Consider the following 25,378-nt stretch of genomic DNA (forward strand, 5'->3'; position numbering starts at 1 on the left):
GTCATCATTTGATAAAACAGGAAGATCACATTAACTTTGTGGGAACACTGAGGAATATGCAAATAACTGCTTGGCCCCATAACTAACTTATGGATGGTAACCTGGAAGCATGATTTACTTCCCTCTGTTTCTGGAAAAGGTTTGGAAAGCACAGGAAGGAAGCCAAAGGCTAGGTAATGCAGATTTGTCCTCCTCTGAATATCCTGGGGATTTCATTTCTGACTACAGTTGCTTTTAGCAGCAAGAAGAGGTCATGTGCACAAACCCTTACTATTTGGAGGAGAGACCAGCTGACTCCATTTAAAGGTTACCTGTTTAACAATACTGTCTTCCAAGTGCCAACTCACTCTCTAAACTGCTAAGTTCAGATTAGAAACACACTAGGAGCACAAACATCAAATGCTATGGCAGCGAAGAAAATTATAAAATCACAGGGAGCCTTTTAAAAAAATAATTTGAACAAGTTCTTCAATATTTCTTTTTCTTTTTGTGATCAGACTTAATTTGGGCAAGTGAGGAGTAGTAAAGAAATTGTGTCTGTTATTTGCAGGGCCTAACCCCCAGTCTTTACCATCAGAAATGGTTGGTGAATTTTCTTGGAATGTACTTAAGGTTTTCACTCACATATCTATCTTCAAATTATGAAAGGGCAACTGTGTGTATGTATGTATGTATGTATAACCAAAGCATGCTTACTTGGGCAACTTAAAAAAACTCAACCTACGGACTTAACTGCTATTAACTGCTATCTTGAGTATGGTCACCTTCAGAGTAGTTAAGATTTCAGACTTTCTGGGATTAACAGATCTGTCACCTGGGCCAACCAGTCTGCTAACCAATTTCTCCTTCACTTTAGGCCAATAGCCAGGGCACTGCTTTGGAGATTAGCAGACAATCTCTAAACATGAGTATTGGTTGGGAAAGCCGCTGTCCAGAAAAAAAAAAAAAAAAAAAAAAAAGCAAAAAAACAAAAAAAACAGTGGATCAAGTAAATAGCTGTATCCTGGAGTTTCATTCAACCCACCTACTGTGACAGTTCCAAAAACAAAGCAAGGCTTTGGACTGACCCTGCTCTCTCCTAAGATATGTTTGTAATCATGGTTTGAAAGTGGCCAAAGGCAAGGATATTAAAGTTTATGCATAGAACATCTTACATCAGGGCTGAACCTTGGACTCAGCAATCTAGATAAGAAATGCAGAATGAAAATTAGCCAACAAGGGTCGTGGGTGCACAGCTCTCATGGACAGACACATTAGCACACCGAGGAATAAACCATGCCAGGAATCAAATTAGAATGTGCAAAGCTTGTCAGAGTCTTCTAAAGAATGCCATTTGCTCTGCAGTTTTAAAATCATACCAAATTAACCTCTAAGTCCACATGACCTAGAGGGCTTTGCAAAACAACAACATATTTACAGCTTCAAGTAATGAAGAAGTCAAAAAAGCTCCAAAGAGAATAAGCTGAGAAAGTGAATATAAGCACAGCCAACCAATCAGTAAATGCTTCCCAGGACACACACTCACCAAGTGTATCCCCAAAGTTGGGCTGCCAGATGTTATGTTTGAATGGAAGCCAAGCCTGCATGCGAGGACACTTGCCAGACAGAGGAAAAGTTACTCTTACAGTAAAAAAAAAATAGTCCTCCAAGATAAGTTATTTCTTTACACTTTGGGAGTATGATCACTTGGCAGATGTTTCTCCAGAGATGCTTATTTATTTTGAGAGAGAACACATGCGTGGGCAGAGAGAGAAAGGGAGAGAAAACATCCCACTTAGTCTCCGTGCTGTCAGCACATAGCCCAGTGTGGGGCTCGATCTCAGGAACCCATGAAATCATGACCTGAGCTGAAATCAAGAGCTGGACACTTAACTGGCTGAGCCATGCAGCGACTTCCCCAGAGATTCATTTTAGACTGCTTTTCAGCTAATGGTTAAGAGCATAAGATTGTGCCAACTTACCCTGGCATCTGTGACCTTGAATTCTCTTAGGATATACTGTGGCATGTTGTACTCAGCCATGGGATCTACAACAAAGTACTGGTATCTTGCAGATCGTTCTGCGGGCCAGTATTGGTGACATTTCTCCTAAAAGGAGAGAGGATTAATGTCAAATCATACAAAGTACAAATATTATCTATCATCTATCAATCTACATATTTCTTTCTCTCATTAAAAAAGTTCAAAATTCAAGGCCATTCCAATGGCATGTGACCCATTTTCTCTTTGAAGCCATAAGTTCCCTGAGAAGAGGGAAATCATGTGGTTTAATATTTGCCCATGGTACAAAGCACAGAATTGGCATACAGAAGGTTATTAATACACATAAATTAAATTGAATACTTTGATAGTATAAGTGTCTTCATACCTACAAGTTCTCCAAATAATTACACCAGTCCTTGGATATAATGCTGGCCCTATCTATCATGCATTGCACCACCAGAGGAGACTTGCATCAGAGCATTATGGAATAATAAGAACCAGCAAGTGTGAATGGAGAAAGAAACTTCTATATTGATTTGGTCTAGTCTCCCTTGTCAGCTGAGGAAACTGAAGTCTAGGCAGTTTTAATGATTTGGCTAAATTTTGCAGTGTCAACTCTGAAGAGTCAGAATAGTCAAGTTAATTTCTTAGTTTGACATTTTTTTTTTGCTCTCTTTATGTGGTTTAAATGATGGGTTTTAAATCCATCTCTACCATTTAATTTATACAAAGAAGAAAGAAAGAAAATATCTTAAGCAAATATAGCAAAATGCTTGCATCTATTGAATTTAAGTGGTAGTTCCTTAGGTATCTCTAATACTATTTATATTATTTTATTAGAGAGAGAGAGAGAGAGAGAGAGAGAGAGAGAGCGAGCTGGGGACGGCAGAGGGAGAGAGAGAGAAAATCTTAACCAGACTCCACATCCAGTGCCGAGCCTGATGGGGGCTTGCACAACTGTGAGATCATGACCTGAGCAGAAATCAAGAGTCAGGTACTTAACCAACTGAGCCACCCAAGTGCCTCATATACTATTTTATATATTTTTCAGAATAATCATTTTCAAAAAGTAGAACTGAGATTACCAGATTATATCCTTGGAAAAACTATGTAACTATTCAACCTGGGTGGAGAATGGGCAAATAAGAATTTGCTTCACAGATGTAAGGAAGTCAAGTTCATTCCCACAGAGAAATGAGGGTACATTTGCTCATGAAACTCAAGCTTTTCCAGAATAAAAAGAAAAAAGATTGTGCTGAGAATCGGGACCTAAGTCAAACAAGGGCATCTGCTTATTTGCCCTTATGATTATGCTTCACTGGAAACAAAATACTAGATCTTTCTCCAAAACACACAAATTAAAGAACTTGATGTGGCTTTGCAAGTTAAAAACCAACAGAGTAATGAATGGCCCAGAATGTGACCAGAGAACTCTGCATTTCAAAGAAATGATGTTGGCCCTTGGGTTATTAGAATGAAATCGTCATTTCTTCATGGTGAATGTCTTATGAGAAGACACTCACTCTGCCCATCTCACGCAGCTTGGTGAGCATCACAACGATGGTGGAATTGTGTTCCCAGAGCATCCGCCAGAAGTCTTCTGTGGTCTCTGCCAAGGGCCCCTGGGTAGCAATGTAGGCTTTCTGTTGTCTGAATTATAGAGAATAAAAATAGCATGTTAAAGTAATCAGAGAACACGCAAAGGTTCACATATGATATGTAAACACCAAACCCAAGGATGAACACTGAAAACATATTATCATTGCAGTTGTAGTAAATGTCCATTAAGATTGTGTATCAAATAAGAATGTTTACTATATTTGAGGGACTTTGCAAAAGAAATTGCTTTGTTACTATTATCATGTAGGTCTTCATTATTACTTAAATTTTAGTGCAATGCTCATAGCTTGGTTTTATGTATCACACAAATCACTTAAACACTGGTATGGCTTTGCTTTGTAGAAAGGACTCTTACATAATCTATTACATTTATGAAATAAATCTTCTGTATTAACTCTTTCCACACCCAAATGGTTTCTAAAGGAAGAGTACAAAAGGCAAGAATAAAGACTCCATGACTGCTTCTTCTTACTCCTACCAAAAAACAAACAAACAAACAAACAAACAAACACCAAGGGACTGAATGCTGACCTATGCATAAAGAAGATGTTTTGAATTGAGATGAAATTCATTCTGGCTTATGAAACTGGGGCACATGTAAATATCAAGGTTTTGGACTGTCAGGGGAGTAAGCGTATATACCTGTATCCATCAATAAAACTGGCATTGATGTAATCAGATCCTTCTACTCCTCGGATAGGCTGCAGGCATACCCTTGTGGATTCATATGGCATAATATTAACAAGGCGATTTTTGAATTTATTACATGGAAGATTGGCACTGATGAATCTTGAGGTGTGAGCTTTAGAGCTGGCTAGACGCTGTTGAATAGAAAAAAAGAAAAAATCTGACAAAGATAATTTTAGCTTACAGTTAGACGCAATGTACCCAAGATTTCTTCTTTAGAGGAAAACTTTAGAGTAAAGCTTTTGTTTATTTTAAAGCAAAGGACTCTTCAAACTGCACTGCTTATCACTTCTACCTAATGATTCCATATAGTCTACTGACTTTTTAAGTATGTTCTGAGAGTATGATCTCTCAGTTTAAATTAGGGTACAAAAGAGCTCGAGGTATTGTTAGGAAGCAAAGGACAGAGAAAAGGGAAAGAGGAAGAAAAGTATTTTATAGTCAGACACCTGAGAAGGTCAAGTGAATCTTGTAACTTCAAAAACTTGAAAGGTTAAGAAAGTGAGGCCACTATTCAGAGACAATCCCAGAATGACTTGCTTCTGAATTACCACATCACATCCAATATCATACCTTAAATTCAAGCTCCATTCCTGTGACATTCTCTCCTGCTTCTATTTGTGTCAGCTTCTGAATGTAGGCATACAAGTTTCTAGCTGGCACTTCGGTATTTCCACAAGTCACTGCTTCTAACAGTGCATCATGGATAAAGATGTATTGGTCTTCTGTTTGAACCATGTAATTCCTCTGGGCTCTCATTAAAGTTACATGGCCATAAATATCTACAGTTTTTTCATGCTTTATTCTTTCTAACATGGCGTCTATTACAATGAAACAGCCAGTCCTGCCAACTCCCGCACTACAAGAAAAACAAAAAGAAAAGTCTAAATAAATCTACCAGGAAACAAACACATAAAAAAATATTTTCATTCTTATTAACTAAGTTTTAAATCCATTAATTCTTTTCAACTAGCTATTGGGATTATTTTGGAGCACTCTAAAATAAAAGGTATTATCAAGTCACTGTAACCAGAGGGGAGGGAATCAAATACCAAGTATAATTAATTTGGTTTCAAAATGTAAATCCATAATCACTATGCCCCTTGATCATGTAAAACAAAGCATACATTATTTTGAAACTGTTATTTAAAAAACACATTTAGGTTGTTTATATTAGAAGGTATTTTGTAAATTGGTTAATATCTAACTAGGCTATATCTTTTTGCAAATCTTCTCCATTTATTTCAGTTCAATTTGCGAAATAAAAACTAGAAAATCATTCAGTATGAAATATTTCATATTCTAAAATGCAGCAAGGAAGTTTTAAGATCAATTTAGTGGGAAATATATAATTAAAATATTGAACTGCTATTACACACTAAAAAAAAAAAAAAAAAGAACAGGTAATTCTCAATGGAAATAAATTCCTAATAAAAAACAATCACTAGAGAGTACAGGCGAGTTTTTCTTCTCTTCCAGAGTTGAACATATTTTGAAATTCCAGGTGAAATTCAAGTATTCTGTGTGGGAAAATAAAAGCTTCAATCTTTGTTATTGAAGAAGCTCTGAGACATTTTTTAAACTCCATTACTTCTGGACTTATGGGTCATTTTCCAGTTGGTGGAAACGGATTCAAAGAAGAGAAGGTAAGAGAGAGCAAAACCCCAAAACAAGATATGTTGTTCCAAGGAGACAATCTAATTTACTGAACTGGATTACAGAGTCAGGTGGTTGAAACATTGGAATTTCCTCAAGTGTTGGAAAGAACACTAGCAAAATAACACATCTGTGTTCTTAAATCTCTAGGTAAGTCTTGTTTGTCTCTTAGCAAACTCTTTAGAGTGAGTCCATTTATGTGTCAAGTATGGTTGAATCCAAAACATTTTTCTCTTCTTGATCATGGATATTTACCTGGCTGGGAAACATGTAATTAACAGGAATAGGTATACACAACCACCATAGATACTAAGCAACAGTCTCCTTCATTAGCTACATGCCATGTTTCCTGTCATTTGCGTATCTATGTATTCATTTATTTGTCCATCTGTCCATCAACATATCCTTCTCTTCATTCAATGAACAGTACTTTGTTCAGTAACATGTGGGATACAACATTAAAGATGACTTAGATCTTACTTTTAAAGAGCTCAACATCTATCAATAAGGTAAAAGGTTACTTAACTATTTATACTAATGGACAGAAAGAAAACAAACAAAAACCAGGATGTGTTGGTTTTGTGGATGATGTGGCATTTGAACCAGGACTTGAAGGACACAAAGGACGGGGAATTTAGGAGGCTAGAGTAGCAAAAGAGAAAAAAATGGCTTTTGCAGCCATATGTTGGCTTTGGGAGTTACATGTGAAACTTTTCATTGGCCTAGTGAGGCACTTGTACAAGGAAGATACCAGAACTTCAAATGGATGAGTTTAGGGAGCACTAGGGTACCTGACTCAATTGAAATGGCAATTTCTCTCTAGTGCCAAGTGCCTACAAGGTGGTAAGTGAGCATTTTGTAATAAATAATACCTTTATTTATGTACTGAGCAGTACAGATCAAATCTAGCTTCCACACAAAGGCCCTCAGGTTTGTAGACTAGGTTAAGCAGGAATATGATAGGGCCACTATTTAAAAATTGCTTACTTTTTATGTCCTGTCAGACATAAAAAATGACTGTTAGTATTTAGTCAGAGAGCCTCTGGATTTTCATTCTAAGGCTGCATTCAAGGTTTAACCACAAAGTGATATGACACTGAGATGTAATGCAAAAGCTTTTGGAGACAAAGAGTCTTTGAAGTGACAGACATTTTTTTTTAGCACACAACAATTAGAAATCTGATGCACCCAGATCCACAAAGTCCCGTTTACTTAATTTGTTCTACTAATAAAACCGGGAGATGGCAAGCTTTCCCTGATACTCTCCATTACCCCTCTCTCCCAGTCCCTAGGCAGGATTAATCACCCTCTGTTCCAGATCACCTAAGTGGTATCTCAAATGCCACTCCATTACAGTCTCAATCACATCGTATTATTAACTAGTCTGGTAGGGTCGTCATCCTCAAATCATGGAGTATATCCTGAGAGCAGGAACTAACTTTTCTGTTACCTTTTTGTGTCCTAAATTAAGCATGAAGTCGGTGCTTAATAATGTTTGTGAAATAAGAAAATAAATCAGTAATTGGCATCAGAGGCCTTACATAATGAGCAGCCCATCCATGTTCAGTAAGCCTACTGAGAAAGAAGGACCCTTCAGTCAGTGAAAGAAGCCTACATTTGACAAAGGTTCAGAATTATGCAGAGAAGGCCTGAAGACTGCTCCACAGTGCTAGGTAGGGAACAGGGAGAGAGGAAAATGCTTTGAGAGGCCTCTGTGTCTGGGTCTTCTGATCTGCCATCACAGTGCAATTAAAAGAAACTAAGTAAAACTTAACCTGGAGAAAGGGGGTAGCCCTCACATTTAGGAGGTTCTAAGAACATGAGTAATATCTTTTTTCTCTGTGTTGTTTTACTTAATTATCTTCATCCTAATTGTGCATTGTTTCTAATTGGATACAACTTCATGCAATTCTTTTTAGTGCAAACCATGCCATAAGCCTTATAACTGAGCCCTAAATAAGTCAATTCTAGACAATGGCAGGTATATTTTCCAAAAAAATACAGCAGGGACCATTCCAAATGTCTATATTCTGGATCTATATTCTGACAAAAAGATATCTTGGGATCTTGGAAAATTGGTAGGAATAACTCCAGATTCAAACAGTAGCAACCTCTTCATGGTGGTATGGATGCAATTTCCCCAAAAAACTGAGGGAAAAATCAAATATGTGCCTGAGTCTAAATTACAAACTATGGGGGAAAAAAGACAGAAGAGAGGCTATTACTTGTGCAAAACCTATTTCTTCTCTGCCAATTCAAAATATTGTTAATTCCTCAAACTTGCGATTCATATGGAAGATAGGGAAGGAGTGGGCCCTTTTAATTTATGTATTACTTCATCTTTAGAAGGAAGAGTTCTTGGGGATTTAAATGTTAGAGAGGTTTCTTAGCTTTAAGTAAGATCATGAAGTTCAACACACTTTTTCCAGATACCAATGGCTGAGTGTCCTTGAGAAAGTCATTTAAACTCTTCCCTGCTTTCCCATTTTTTTCTTAAATCGCGATAGTGATCATTAACTCTAGTTAATTACTTAGCAAGTTTTAAGGCTGAATTAAACATGCCAAGTGTTTGCAAACATAAAGGAAGACACAGTAACATTGTGGGTGCAACCTCATTTTAAAATTCTACCTCTGAAGCTGACAAAAGGAATAGATAATGTTAAAGCTGAGAAAATTGTGATACAATCACTGCAGGATCATTTAAGATTAGGCTTTCAACATCTTGCTTTAATCTACCCCCTCAAGCTGTTCTCCCCTTTCTCTTCATATTTCAAATAAATAATATCTTACATTTGAAGAACTTACTACTTTCACATATATTGTCATGGTAAATGAGATGCCAGCAAAATGCCTTCCAAACACACTGCTTGGTTCCCGGGAGGCACTCAGCAAATGTCCGTCAGTTCCCTTTTCCTTTCTATGATTTATAACATCTGGGAGCTGCCCTAAAGTCCCACAGCTAATAGTAAATGGCTGAAGAGGGGCTCAATTGTAAGTTGTGAGATGTTAAACTTTAGCACAACATTCGATGGTGTTGCCACTGCTTTCTGCCAGTTGCATCAGAAAAAAAATGGTGCCCTTCTTGTGGCCCACTCCTCAACAACATCCCTTTAGTATTGTTCAACAATCCTGAACATAGGTTCCTTAAAAAGCCTTTTTTCCTTGGTTTCTGTTTAATTCCTGTAATGATAATCCTCATGCTTCTCTGGATTTTTCCATCTGTATCTCTTTCTCTAATTCACATACCTTAGCCAAATGCCAAAATGTAGATAATGTCCCCAAAGTTCTGTCCTCATTTCTCTCATTCCCCTTCATGATTCAGCAATAATCTTCAAACAGATGATTCCTAAGATGATACACTTTTCTTTGAGCATAAGTGGAGACCTATATTTCAAGCCACCCTCAAATTTCTTTAGAGATAAATAGATTCCAAGATTAATCAGCATCTTCTCTGTTCAAATCTGCTCTTCCCTCTCTCTCTTTCCTTGCTATGCAGGGCTAAAATTTAAGAATCAGTTTGGACTGGTTTCCCCTCCTTCCCTGTACAGTAATAAATTATGAATTTCTGTGCTTTCAACCCCTACAACTTTATTCAATTATCCATCCATGATGTGCTGGAGCCAGCAGAAGCCAATTGTTAAATTCTCAGAAATTTTGCATAAATGTATTAAAAATAAGGTTATACACAAAATACACTACTTCTTAATTAGTTTTCATTTATGCTCTTGAGGTGAAACTATTATATGATGATGTGCTAACTGAGCCTCTCTCCTGAGCTTTGCCTTCAGTGATGTCACGTTTGTACCTTGAAATCAGCCATGGTGGGAGGACGTACAATGAGGACATTGGCAAATATTTCCCCACCCCCACCCCCACAGAGCTGGTTGTTACACATTGCCAGCAACTATTGACTGTCCTAACTCATCCATGCCCATCAGCCAGGGACAGACAAGAAGTTGCTCGTTACTTTGTTTTTCCATCCACATTTGCTACGTCCTCTCATAAGACTCTATAGGCTAATATTTAAGGAGTGCCCACCATGTGCTAAGACATCAGGGAAGTGGTGAGCAAAGTCAACAAGATCTTCTACTCATGGAGATTATGGTTTACTAGGAGAATTAGATAGTAAGTGATCATATGAATAAATATACAATTATAAATGTCCAACAACTGCTATGAAGTAAATGTACAGCATGCTGGCCAAGTACTGTTGAGGAAATGTCATTTAAACTGACACCTGTTATGGGGCACCTGGGTGACTCATTCAGTTAAGCGTCCAACTCTTGATTTTGGCTCAGATTAGTTCATAAGAGCCCTGAAACCCAGCATGGGATTCTATCTCCCCTCCACCACTCCTTGCTTGCGTGCTTGCCTCTCTCTCAAAATAAGTAAATAAACATTCAAAACCAAACAAACAAACAAAACCAAAACAAAAACAAACTGATGTCTGTTATGGACTGAATTGGGTCCCCTCAAAATCCATATGTTGAAGTCTTAACCCCCAATGTGACTGTATTTATGATAAGGTTTTTAGGGAGGTAATTAAGGTCATAATGGTGTGGCCTTTGCCAAGCAGGACTGGTATCTTTATAAGAATGAGAAGAGACACCAGAGAACTATAAACAAACAAAACAGTTATTTTAAAGAATTGATGTTAGTACAGTTATGTATTTGATAAAAATGTTATAAACAACCTTAAAATGGAAAATAAATATGTAGCACCTGTCCTTTTTCCCCTCACTGCCTTCCAGCCACCTTGGCTTTCATTTAGTTAACTCAAATAGGCTAAGCTATTTTCTGTTCCAGGAACTTTTCTTGGGATATTCTCTCCTAGAAAACTTATCTATCCTTCTTCACTCAGCAAACCATTCCTTGTCCTTTTAGGTATTATGTGAGTCTGCTAGGGCTGGTGCCTTAAACAACAGGAATTTATTTTCCAATGGTTCAGGAGGCCAAAAGTCCAAGATTAAGGTGCCATCAGGGTTGGTTTCTGGTGAGACCTCTCTTCTTGGCTTAGGATGGCAGGCTTTTATCTGTGACTTCACATGGTCTTTTCCCTGTACCTGTGCACAGAGAGAGCGCTCCACCTCCAAATATAGTCACATTACAAGGGGGTCGGTTAAGACTTCAATAGACCTATTTTGAAGCGACACAATTCAGTCCATAATAGGTATCAACTTAAATCAATATAAATTCCTCAAAACTGCTCTGCCAGAACACTATACATTTACCTCACATCAGTTGTTGAGATTTATAATTACATATGTATTCATATGATTACTTACTATCTAATTTTCCTGCTAAACTGTAATCTCCATGAGGAAAGGATCCTGTTGGTTTTGCTCACTACTTCCCTGATGCCTCAGCACGTGGTGGGCAATCAGTAAATATTTATGGCATAATAGCTTCATCGACTCTTGAGTTCTTTATTTTGATACATCCATTAGTTTGTCGGAATACATCCTTAAATGTATTATGCAAAGTGTGCATGGGTAGTATTATTCCTGATGACTTGTATATCTGAGAATGTTTGTCTATTTGCCTTTACCTAGTTGAAACTGCATGGCTCTCAGGCAATTACTTTTATTATAAGAGTCATAGATTTCCCCAGCTCCAGGAAAATTAAACATATTTAATGCTTTCTCAGCCTTTGCTTATGTAGGCCCTTCCTTCTCTTTATTAGGTCTACCTGTTGATATCTAGCTTCCTCTAAGAATCCTCTCACCTGCTGCATCCTTGACCAAGACTCTCCCCTGGTTTACTCCTCCTTGGATATCTATGGAAATTTATCTCTATCAGCAACCACCTTACCTCAGTTTTGTTTCCTGGTTATTATTTTTGTACCAGTTGACAGTCTCCTTGAGGGGAAGAACAACAACTTCCTTGTCTCTACCATGTTTGACAATATCTCATAGTAATTTCCATGCCAGGGAAACAGGAAGTGCTCAACTTAAGTTTTAAAAATAGAAGTTTAAAAATACAAAGACATTTCTTCTGTATCAATGACATATACAGGAACATTCCTCAAAGCCCCTGGCATGGGAATATTACTTTTATATGTGTTTACAAAGATAAAGGGGATTCTTAAAATTTGATGAGATGGAAACATCCTGTGTTTATGCTCTACTCCACTTGCTCAGAAATAACAACCTCAGGCACCACTTTTTTTCTTAAGAAACTGAACGTTGAAAATTCAGAGCTTTTAGAAGTATGCCAGTCTACTTTTGTTTGAATTTCCAAGTTCCCCCAACAGAACATATTTACTTCCTTCTCCAATTTGCTCTATTTTTCACCCATCAGTATCTGCGTGCAATGCACCTCTCAAAATGAAGGATTGTAGTTCTAAAAGCAAATGCATTTTTCTTTGATCCTGAAAAACTCAGCTCCCCACAGCAGCAATAATGACAGAACCCTATTTAGTGCTGTTTGTTTTTCATCATTTCAACAGCCTTCAACCTGAAACATGATAAGAACAGCAAAACTGATAAACCACCCTTATTTTTATCTGCTTTCTGTCAGAGTAGTTGCCAAGCATAGAGACAGATTTTTCTAAATATCTTTTAAAAAAGTGCATAACCCCATGCTTCAGGCTGAGGCCAGCACAATTCAGTACATTTATTATGTTACAGAACATTCCAGCAAAAAGGGAAGAGGACAGCACTGTTAAATCAAGTCTAGCATTAGGTTGGTCCCTCTTTCTCCTGAAGTAAATCCAACATTCTAAGTTATCTTCCATTGAGGACAATGATTCCACCAAAGCAAACCAAATTATTGACAAATTTTGCCTTGAGAACAACAATAGAAACAACAACAACAACAGAAAAACGGTGTCAGTCAGTGGTAGACATTCCAGTGTTTACAAGCTGAAGACTATGCAATCCATTGAACAAGTACGCCTACCAGGAAATTGTTATTACTTCAACATTATCATTCAGCCAGTTACAACATTTGTTTTCAATTTCTAAAAACATGATTGAGTTAGTCCCATGAGTTGAAATATGCTTAATGTCCCGTGATGCGATACGGTAGTAATGTGCAAAAGGAAAACATTAAGAGGCATAAGGGGGCTGTTTTGTACTAAAATCATTCTGGGGATTTGCTTAAAAGTTGGCTTTTCTGATTAATCTGGTGGAGTGTTAATGCTGACCCTTTACTGAAACTTCAATGATCTGGCAAAAAAAAAGACCATAGAATCAGGAGATTTTACAGATCATTTAGTTGGGAGCAAAGACAGTAAAATATGAACCAAAAATCTTGGTGAGCATTTTGTACATATATCAGCTCATAATCTGACTGAATATTACAGTTCAGTTGCAACAGAAATGGCATTTACAAATGGCAAATATACAAAATAGGACACCTATGAGAATGGATTGAGTTTTATGACTGAGGTTTACAAGATTAATCAGATGACTACCCTGATAAAACTGTGATGTGATCGTGATATGGCTGTCATTTTATTTTTATTTTTTTTAATGTTTATTTGTTTTGAGGGACACGGAGAGACAGAATGCAAGCAGGGGAGGCGTAGAGAGAGGGAGACACAGAATCCGAAGCAGGCTCCAGGCTCTGAGCTGTCAGCACAGAGCCTGATGCGGGGCTCAAACTCATGAACCACATGATCATGACCTGAGCTGATGTTGGACACTTAACTGACTGAGCCACCCAGGAGCCCCTGATATGGCTGTCACTTTAAAAATCTTCTTTCATTTTTTTTTTTTTTTTGTTAAAACTTAGCATGCAACTTAACACTGAATTATACTGGACACCTCTAGAATATTTAGTGCTCTCTACAAAACAATGACCCATGAGTATTTTAGTATCATGGCCTCTGGCATCTCTTTTACCTAGAATGACCAGATAAATTATACCAATTTCTTTGACATAAATATTCATCTACTTAATTTACTTTTATATAGTATAAAATAAAAATTAAATATTTTGAAAAATTGTGAATTAAATTTACCCATGCCATTAGACACAGACTAAAAGCCTAGGTAATATAGTTATTTCAGGGGACAATTTTGTAGTGTTCATTAAAATTTTAAGTGCACATATTCTCTGATGCAGCACCTCCATTTCTAGAAATCTGTCACATATCCATAGAGAATCTTAGAAAGGGATTTTCATTGTAGCATTATTTGAAATAGGTTAATTGGATAAAACAATTACTATGACAAGGAAATGGTTAAACTATAATACATAAATACCAGGAATACCAGTTAAAAGAATGAGGTAAACCCAGAGATTGACAAAAAGAAAAGTTGCCCAAGACACTGTCGAATAGATACATTATGATGCCACTTACATTTTTTAAAAAGACCATACAACAAGATTATATATTTTTATATGCATACATGTTTATGGATAGGATTTATCTGCAAAGATATACAAATTATAACAACAGTTACCTCTTAGTGGAGGATGGGAGTAAGGGGATACTTTCACTTTAGTTGAAGTGTTCAAAAAATTTTGTTTCTAATGCAAGAACAACAAAATCATACCACAATGGAACTAAAAAGAAATATAGAATAATGAATAAAAGTTACCATTATAAAGATATGAAAGATCAATATACCATTGAGTCCCCACAGAGATAGAGAAGATGGAACCCTGTGCACTCTAGTGTGGGAATATTGACCAGAGATGGATTCTTAGGAGAAGTCTGGGCAATGTTGGCAGCTACTTACAGCTGAGACTTGCATAGGGAAGAGGATGCTTAGTAAAGAGTTAGAATAAGCAAAAGTTAGGATGAGACAACCCCAAAAAACCTGACCACTCTGGAAAGAAAAAGTCCATTGCACTCTTGGGTGGCATCCTCTGGTGATCAAAAGTTCATATGTCATCAACAGAGAAGCAGCAGAACCTAAGCCCAGAAAAACTGACATGATAAGGATCTTAGTCTAGAATATTGAGAGGACAAGGATGACCTTCCCAGATCATATTTTCTCCAGACATTTTATTTTTCCATGATGGCCTGAAGGCGGCTTCTTAAAAAGAATAAGTCAACAAAAAACAAAATACACATGGGCCTAATCGGATTTTCTCTTTCAATTATGTTGACTCAAACAAAATCTTCCAAAAACGTCTGTGTGATTTTGGCTCTGTCTCAATATTATCTGCCAAGCACATTTCCTATTATTCTTAAAATGTGGTGCTCAAGATAAATTAGAAGGCTAATATGTTTATATAAAGAACACCTGAATATGCCATAGCAGGTCTTATTTTACAGATGGATAGAGGAGGCCATCAGGCACAGAGAGAAACTGACTCAGCTGGCCTGGTAATTGGTAATTGACTCTAAATTGAATAAGGTCAATTGAATGATGCGATAGAAGTACATGGAACTCTATCATTTTCACAGATATTTTCTTTGTAAATGGCCTATCAGTTCAGTTCATATTGTAAATTCTTTTCATAATGACACTAAATTATCTACATTTTGAAAGTGGATACAACCATTAACCAGGCCTGCCAAGTAAAGCTGCACAGGTTGTGTACTGTGCAACCCAAAGAAAGTAACAATCATGTCAACTACAATGTATATAACCTGTTCAGTGCAGGCAGCAGGCTCACCATAGCAACATAAATGCCATTATTCCTGACTCAGTTTAAGCAGAGTCAAAGAGAAGAAACAGCAGTGGGAAGGAATTTGGAAGATATCAAACTTTAGCAACTGAATTTTGGCAACTTTATTTCAGTCATTTTGGGAAGCATATCAATGTTTTCCCACAAGGGCAAGATTTTGAGGTTTTTTTGTCTTTGCTTTACAAAGATGCTATTATGTTCATTTAAACATAAACGATCCAATGGTATTGAAGGCTCTAAATCAGGGGTTATAAACTGGTATCTCTGTGTTTCGTCTGGCCCTTTTGTTTAGGTCCTTTTGTTTGATTCCCACGAGTTTTTGTTAAGGCAGTAAGAATTTCAGGCTTGCTACAATCTACCTACTGTCTTATACAGGGCCTCCTTCTTTGTATCACCCCACAGGCCTCCAGCAGGCCTTTGTGTTGGTGTCCCCATGGGTCTGATCTGGCTTCTTAAACTCACAGGTTTCTGAATTAATGGGTAAGTACTTCTTTTTGCCTCTTCTAGCTTGTCTGCCTACTTCGATTTTTCAAAGGAGGAAATGGAGACCTAGCCAGGGTTAAGAATTTGACCAAGATCATGTGGCTGTTAGAGCAGAGCTGAGAGCTGAGGCTTTGGTCTGTATCTCCTCTTTCCCAGACTTATGCCCTCAGCAGTGGAGTTTCACTGGAAACAGATGACAGTTTTCCTTAGAGCTCTCAGATGGACCCTAGGTCCATGATTCTGTAATTGAGGCTGCAAGAATGTTGGTCTAAAAGATACATGTTTTATTTGTTACTGTACTTTATTCATGAAACATTAGATCCTCCAGTCTATTCAACTGGCCAAAGAGAAATACATTAGGTGGCTTTTGAAGCACTGTAAAAATAGATCTTTGTGTACCTGGCTATGTATACTAGTTATACTGATGTCAGCTCTGTTTCAGTAAGCATGTATTCATACACGGAGACTATTTCATTAATGAAAACTAGTACTAAGTGTATTCAGAATGACATACTGGTCATGTTTAAGGGTGGAGGTAGAGAGGGCAGGGTTTGCCTCTCATGCAGAGTAATAGTAGAAGATGGAGAACACAGTCACAAGACTGTAACATCAAAAAGATAAAAATATGCAATAAGTCAATTTAATAAATGCAAAAGGAGAGATTCCTCTTCTATGTACCCATCACCATGCACTGTACCACCGGGCATTTATGCATTATCTGTCCATCAAAGTGGTCTTCACACATCTGTTGAAAAAACAGATTTCCTGGGTTCTGCTCTGAGATTTCAGTTCTGTAGGTGTGGAGGAGAACCCAAAATTGTGCATTTCCAACCAGCTCCAAAGTCTTGCTGCTGCTGGTAGTCCATGGGCCATAGCGATATAGAGATACTACTCTTGACATATTTTTATAAGTAAATGGGGGCAAAAAATGTATCAAATATGCTAATTATCTATGCTTGTGTGTATACATATATATACATATACATATATACATATATACGTATGTGTATATATATATATATACACAAATGTATACACAAGCATGCATGTATACACAAGCATGTGTATACACACACACACACACACACACACACACACACACATATATAATACCTTTAAAAATATTTGTCTCTTATTCACATTGGTTTTTTGACCTAACCACCTTAAAATTTCAATGTAAAAGGGCAACTGCAAAGTCTGTTTTCAAAAAGTAAGGTTTATTTTTTTAAGACCAAAATAGTTTACTATCTCTAGATACCTGCACATATATGGAATTATCTTGTAATAAAACTCAGATGCCAGAAGCCCACCTTGCAAGTTTTCTTTGTGAAAAGCAACCTCAATGGGAGCAAATCAGATACCGTGTAATTAGACCCCAAAGTATTTTTCCAAAGACAGAAAGAAATATATCCAAGCAACAGGACCCTGATTGGAAAGACACAATATGAAGATAAGAGAACTATTTTTAACCTTCATTTTATGACTGGGGGCAGAGTAAAATAGTTTGAAATAGAAAGTTTTCATGCTGATTACATGAAATCAAAATACATACTCTTCAAAGGCAGCCAACATTTAAAAAAAAAAGTGCAGCCTAGTTTATGTGGTGAATTTCAGTGTTCTTTCAGTCTGGGATTATTTCAAAATATGTTTCAGGTACAGCTGGGAAAATTCAGTGATACCCCTGTCCAGATCTCAGTTATTAGGTTATAAAAATATTTTCATATTTCCTGCAGATGTCTAGATTCCTTTCTTTGCTAGTAATTTTAATTCAGAACTCATTATTGACAGCTGTTTGTTCTGATAGAACCTAATTGCTCTTTTACCAGACTCAGCTGCAAGCAGGCTGATTTCCTTCCCCTTATAGAGTATATTACACATAAACACAGGCAGGAAAAAAAAATAATCAATTAACTAAATACGTGTGTATAAAATGATTCATTGAGAGCACTGATCAAGTAATATATCTAACTGCAACATAGGTCAAAGGAAATTACAGCACTTACCATTTAGAACATTAATTATATGGAAATATTCATAAGCATTAAAATATGTAGATGATGAGTGGCAGCATCTGAGAATATGCCCTTTACTGATCAGTATGGAAGTTTTGACCTGCTCTGTTTCCATCCTGGGTGAGCTCAACCTTCCTTGAGCAATCTGGTGTTTCCTGCTCCTGGGAAGTCACCATATTGATGCCAAATTTAGTGCAGACACCTAATGGGCACAGCTCACTGCAGCTCAGAACTCCTGGGCTCAAGCTATCCTCCTGCTGCAGCCTCCCCCATAAATGGGACTATGGGCATGTGCTGCTGTAAGGGGCTGAAAATTTACCCTTTTATTAAAGAAACTTCTAAATTACTACACTTGAGTAACTGACAGGGCATTTAATCTCCTGAAGAATTAACTCAATAATATCTGACATACCACGTGCACAGAACCTGAAATGCCTGCCATATCCAAGAGCAGTGAGAAGGAATCTGACACACTGTGGGATTGTTTTGCTGCGTACCAGCTCTTCCTTGCTCTCCAATCATGGCTACAGGTGAGCTGCTTTCCCCAACTTTACAGGAAGAGGAGTACAAATTCACTGATGTCAAAGCTACTTCCTCCGGAAGATTCTCTCCAAAGGCAACGAGTCATTTTAGCAGCTCCCCAGGAGATACAGTAACAGCTTGGCAATGTTCATTCTATCACATGCCTGGACAACCTCGCTCATGGAGTCTGGGCCAATTTTGGGACCCCAAGCTGCCTTCCTTAGTGGACTGGAACCCTCCAATGAGGGGTAAACCCAGGGCTGGATTCAGCAGAGGCCATATGAGCAGCAATAATACTGCATATGAGGAGAGCAATAGCTCGTTTTATTTCCTGCCAGTGTGTTCTGGAAGTAGAGGGAATGTGGTGATCAGGGATGAGAAAACTGCTCCTTAATAAGGAACCCATTCAAGGAAAATAAACTTTTTCTTAACATCAGGGACACTATATGGTGCTTCCCTTTCTGGGGGCACTAAGTGCTTCTTTTTGCAGACTTAATCTACCTCATATAGGGAGGAAGATATTGGGAATGGGATGCTTATTATCCTAATAATTCTCAGGGTTGCAGCATACATTTCCATTAATACCAGGCATAATGGTAATTAGAATGCAAGCCCTAGACTCAACATTTACAAAGCCTCACATATAATGAATGTAAAGTATTCTACAGGGTTTGGTGCCCACAAAATCTGGTCCCTAGCTTACTTCCAGCCTCTCCACTAACCAAGTAACAATAAGAACCATTTTATCTGGCATTTTAAGAATAACGCTACTGCCCTTTTAATATGTTTTTTTACCTATACAACACAGATTATACTGTTTAGAATTCTTGTGTGGCTTTGCTCCTGGTATTGTTTTGGATTATGACACTTCCGCTCATGTTTACTTATCCATCAAATATTTATTGAATGTCTTTTTCATGTGTGACATAGATAGGGGAAAAAGATGTAATGGTGAACTCCAAGATACCATTTCTGCCCTTATATCTCTAATGGTTGGATGTTACAGTCCAGGGAAGAAATTCAGTTTTTGCCTGTGGAAGTTACTAGTCACTACACTTAAGAAGTCCATTTTTTTTTTCTTAAGAGTTCACTAGAAGACACAAAAAATAGAAAAAAGATTCCATGCTCCTGGATAGGAAGAACAAATATTGTTAAAATGCCATTAATGATTAAAATAATTTAAACATAATTAAAGTATTGGCTGAGTTGGTGAAATGGACTATTTTGTTTCACATAAGTTGACAAGGAAAGCAGTGATGTGATATGCTTATTTTATGAGTCAGTTTGGCAAGTGGAAAGAGCATGGACTTTACAGATTCAACATCTGGCTCTTCCACCTGCTAGCTGTGTGGTGTTAGGTCATCTATTTATCCTCCCTGAGCCTCAGTTTGCTCATCTATAAAATCTAAACCCATTTCTAAAGGTTGCCATAAGGCTATTGTTGGAAAAATGCCTTTTAATTAATATGTTCTTGATAAATATTAATTCCCTCACTCTGTTTTTTCTATGAATTAAGGACCTAGAGTTTAATATTTATTTCAGTTGGTTAATGGCAGAGTAGATAATGAAACTTTTCTATTCTTGTATGGTTTATTTTAAAGAGTTATACTAATGAATTCAAAAAATTAACATTCAATTTTATATCCTGATTTCTATTCTCTCAGGAAAAAAAATGTCATACATAAGTGAATCAGATTTTAGACTTGAAAGGGATATTAGAGATGATCTAATCCAGTGGTTCTCAAAGTGCTGCCCCATGACCACTATAGCATCATTTGGGAATTTGTTAGGAAAGACGGTTTTGGGGCCCCATCTTGACCTACAGAATCAGATATTTTGGAGGTGGTGTAAAACAACCTGAGTTTCATAAGCCCATCAGGTGATTCTGATACATGATGAAGTTTGAGAACTACCTCTGAGCTAATCCCTTAAATTTTACAGATGGAGAGACGGAGTACTAGACAACCATTCACAGGGACTGAAATTCAGGTGCGGTGCTTTGCTTATGGGGAAGTTCTCTTTTCTTTCCCTTATCTCAAGTAATGATTATTGTTTGTTCTATTGTTCTTTTCCATATGCATATACATATCTATATGTATTTTTGTATCTGATCTCCACTTCACCAATTTAAAAACTAGCCCCACTCTCCCTTTTCTGCACCAGGTTTGCTAAAAGCTAGGGGGCTATTCTCTAGGATGTCTGTGCTCTTTTGTGATGTCATGGTGTTTATTCCATCTATATTCCATATGTGTATATATATATACACACACACACACACACACACACACACACACACACACACCATATATACTCAATAAATAAGTATGAAAGAAACTGATGAGATATGCTTACAAAATAAAAGTTGCTTCTGTGAATCCTAAGTTAACTGCTTTCGAATGACTTACTAAAAGTAAGTAATTTGTGCCCCATCACTCACCCACAGTACTGTTGAATTATGTACAAGACAACTGTAAATAAATGGAAAATGTTTGATAAAAATCTAGTAGGATTCTATACTTCAGTTGCTTCAAAACCATTAAGTTGTTTGTCTTTATCAAATGCAGTAAACTGCTAATTCTAGGTCATAGTCAAAGGAGAGTTCTTAGCCCTAAATTTAAAAACTAATGAATATACAATTAAACATTTGAAGTTAATTTTAACTGTATACATAATTTTTCAGGGTTCTTTGCTTTAACCAAAGTTTTCTCTAAATGTTCAAGTCTCAACGCATACATTAAGGATTTTTTGAATAGCCTTAAATATTTTAGGTATCTTCATATATGTTGTTACAAGCTTTTTAAGAGAGATGCCACACTTGGAGTCTAGAGCTCTACACAGTGTGTTAAATTTTTTTAAAAATGTTTATTTATTTTTGAGGACAGACAGAGAGAGTGAGAGTTGGGGGGGCATGCAGAGATAAAGGAAAACACAGAATCCCATGCAATCTCAAGACTCTGAGCCATCAGCACAGAGCCCAATGTGGGGCTCAAACTCATGAGCTGTGAGATCATGACCTGAGCTGAAGTCAGACGCTCAACCCACTGAACCACCCAGGCACCCCTACACAGTGTAGTTTAAATAAGTATTTATTGATTTTATATATTTATAAACTTGAGTGTTGCTGATTTATTAACTAATTACTCTTAGTAGATCATTGTTCTGTTTTATCACTGTTAGCCAAACTACCTTTTATGATAGCACCTCCTAGAGTTCTTTTAGAAATTGCAAGGGGGAATGATTGAGCAATTACACTATTAGGTACTTACTGAAAGGATACAAAAATATTAATTGAAAGGGATACATACACCCCAATGTTTGTAGCAGCATGATCTACAATAGCCAAATCATTGAAACAGCCCAAGCGTCCATTAACTGATGAATGGATAAAGAAGATGTGGAATATATTCCACACATTGAAATATTACTCAGACATAAAAAGAATGAAATTGTGCCATTTGCAATGACATGGATGGAGTTAGACAGCATAATGCTAAGTGAAATAACTCAGTCAGAGAAAGACAAATACCATATGATTTCACTCATATGTGGAATTTAAGAAACAAAACAAATGATCAAAGGGAAAGAGAGAGAGAGAGAGAGAGAGAGAGACAAACCAAGCAACAGACTCTTAACTATAGAGAATAAACTGATGGTTACCAGAGGGGAGGTGGGTGGGAGGATGGGTAGGTAAAATAGGTGATGGGGATTAAGGAGGGCACTTGTGATAAGCACTGGATGTTGTATGGAAGTGATATATATATCTCCACCTGAAACTAATATTACACTGTATGTTAACTGGAATTTGAATAAAAACTTAAAAAAAAAAAAAGAAATGCCAAGGGGCAGGGAAGAGTTCCATGTTTAAATACGTTTCAGAAATTTCCTCTTGAAAGTTCACAATAGAAATGAGTACTTCATAGGGTGAGGAACTCAGTTGCAAAGTAATTTAACATAGTTTAACCTATACTTACCTGAATATAGAAAAAAGTCCCCACATAACATCTATTAACAACTCAGGACACAGTGTGCACATACATTAATGAGGTATCCTGAATTCTGTTCGTATACTTCTTGTAGAGCACAAAATGAGTATGAAAATAAGAACCATTAATTATGTGTACTAATAATTGTTTGGGAAATGCTCAATATTTGGATTTACAAAATTGTTATTTTTATTTCTCTTTTTGTTCCTAAATCAGGTAGCTAATAATTTCTGAATTCAGCTGTGCTTTCACATATTAAACTAAGGAAACTTTAACCAAGGGAGGATTAAGCTCTGGATGTTAAATAACAATGGTGGGCCTATGATGAATTGAGCCTTTAAAAAATAACATTTGATTTTAAAATAAATGTATTGAATAAAAAAATAGTTGTCTGCAAGCCAAAATTTGCTAAGCACAGTTTTGGAAACAAGCTCTCCAAAGAGAGAGGTTGTTTCAATAAGTGAAACCATTTTAAAACTTGATGTCATTAATAGAAAGACATTCCATGCTCATGGATTGGAAGGACTAGTATTGTTAAGATGTCCATACTCCCCCAAACAATCTACAGATTCAATGCAGTTCCTATCAAAATACCAATATAATTTTTCACAGAACTAGAACAAACAATACCATAAGTTGTATGGAACCAGAAAAGATCCCAAATAGTCAAAGAAATCTTGAGAAAAAAAGAACAAAGCTGGATGCATCACAATACTAGAGTTCAGGATATACTAGTAGTAATCAAAACAGTATGGTACTGGCACAAAAATAGACACATAGATCAGTGGAACAGAATAGGGAGCCCATAAATAAACTCACATTTATATGGTCAATTAATCTATGACAAAAGAAGTAAGAATATACAATGAAGAAGCCTGTCTCTTCAACAAATGGTGTAGGAAAAACTGTACAGCTGCATGCAAAAGGAAAAAGATGGACCACTTTCTTACACCATACACAAAAATGAACTCAAAATGGATTAAAGACCTAAACGTGAGACGTGAAACCATAAAAGTCCTAGAAGAAAAAAATAGGCAGTAATCTCTCTGATATCAGCCATAGAAACATTTTTCTAGATATGTCTTGTCAGGCATGGGAAACAAAAACAAAAATAAACTATTGGGACTGCATCAAAATAAAAAAAGTTTTTGCACAGTGAAAACCATCAACAAAACCAAAAAGCAACCTAGTGAATGAGAAAAGATATTTGCAAATGATATATCTGGTAGGAGGTTAATATCCAAAATACATAAAGAACTTTTACAACTCAGATCCTCCAAAAAAGCAATAAAAATTCAATTAAAATGAACAGAGGACCTGAATAGACATTTTTCCAAAGAAGAAATCCAGATGGCCAACAGACACATGAAACCATGATCAATATCACTAATCATTAGGGACAAGCAAATCAAAATAACAATGAGATATCACTTTACACCTGTCAGAATGGCTACAGTCAAAAAGACAGGAAATGACAAGTGCTGGCAAAGATGTGGAGAAAAAGGAACCCTTATGCACTGTTGGTGGGAATGCAAATTGGTGCAGCCACTATGGAAAACAGTGTGGAGCTTCCTCAATAAATTAAAAATAGAAATACTATATGACCCAGTAATTCCACTACTGGGTATTTACCCAAAGAAAACAAAACCACTAATTTGAAAAGATATAGGCACTTCTAGGTTTATGGCAGCATTATTTACAATAGTCAAGATATGGAGAGAGCCCAAATGGCCATTGACTGATGAATGGATGAAGAAGAGGTGGTAGACATATACAATGGAATATTACTCAGCTATAAAAAAGAATAAGATCTTGCCATTTGCAACGACATGGGTGGACTTAGAGGGTATAATGTTAAGTGAAATCGATCAGACAGTGAAAGACAAACACCATAAGATTTCACTCATATGTGAAATTAAAGAAACAACAACAACAGAATGAACAAAGGAAAAAGAGACAAACAAACAAAACCAGATTCTTAAATACAGAGAAAAAACAGGTGGTAGCCAATAGGTAGGCGAGTGGAAACATGGGTGAAACAGATAAGGAAGAAAAGGTACATATTTCCAGTTCCAAAATGAATAAGTCATGGAGTTGAAAGGTATAGCATAGAGAATATAGTCAATAAGATTGCAGAAATGTCATTTGGTTGCAGATGATGACCAGACAGTGGTGAGCACTGAGGAATGTACAGAATCATTAAGTCATTCTGTTGTACACTGGAAACTGAAATTATAGTGTATGTTAATTTTACTTCAATAAATTATAGTATAAAAGCCTTGATACTGTTAAGTCTTTAGACTTAGAAAGTCAGTGCAAGTTACAGATTGTAGTGGAATAAGAGAGTCCAGGCACCCTTAACCTTGAGTTGAGCAAGTGGTAGCGGGTGCCCTTTACATGATGTATGTTCACAGATATTGAACATTTACCAGAGAAAAGGTTGTCCAGGTTATTAAAATCTCTCATGTTGAATGGCAGTTATGTAATAAATTTCTTTTAAAAATCAGAAAATGAGCTGTCATTTAATAAACACTGCTTGAAATGATGATGACTGAAGCTGGGTTGACGGGTACTTAGGGGTTCATTATACATTCTCTCTACACTTGGGTATGTTTGAAAATATGAAACTAAAAAAGTTTAGGAAAAATAGATTATTTCTGTCCCTAAAATAAAGCTCTTTCCAAATGAAGGGTCCCCAAGGGGGAAAAATAACAAAGATGATGTTGTTTAGAACCATTAATGGAGTTCCAATAGCTGATATCAGGTCTAAGTTTGTTATGTCATAGCCAAACTGTGATATTATGCAGTTTTAAAAAGAGACTGTGGACATTAGTGATAATTACAG

General features: G+C 36.7%; 1 protein-coding gene across 1 annotated transcript in view; it reads right to left on the reverse strand.

Moving 5' to 3' along the window:
• PTPRD (protein tyrosine phosphatase receptor type D) overlaps nucleotides 1–25,378 on the reverse strand; it is a 520,100-nt gene that overhangs the window by 9,844 nt on the left and 484,878 nt on the right. Inside the window, exons 29-32 of the mRNA XM_049616822.1 lie at nucleotides 4,863–5,148; nucleotides 4,245–4,423; nucleotides 3,506–3,632; nucleotides 1,962–2,087 (exon numbers count right to left, since the gene is read on the reverse strand). Of these exons, the coding sequence (XP_049472779.1) occupies nucleotides 1,962–2,087; nucleotides 3,506–3,632; nucleotides 4,245–4,423; nucleotides 4,863–5,148 (718 nt within the window). The remainder of the gene's footprint in view (nucleotides 1–1,961; nucleotides 2,088–3,505; nucleotides 3,633–4,244; nucleotides 4,424–4,862; nucleotides 5,149–25,378) is intronic.

Source organism: Panthera uncia, chromosome D4 (genome assembly GCF_023721935.1).
Source record: "Panthera uncia isolate 11264 chromosome D4, Puncia_PCG_1.0, whole genome shotgun sequence".
Lineage (NCBI taxonomy): Eukaryota > Metazoa > Chordata > Mammalia > Carnivora > Felidae > Panthera > Panthera uncia.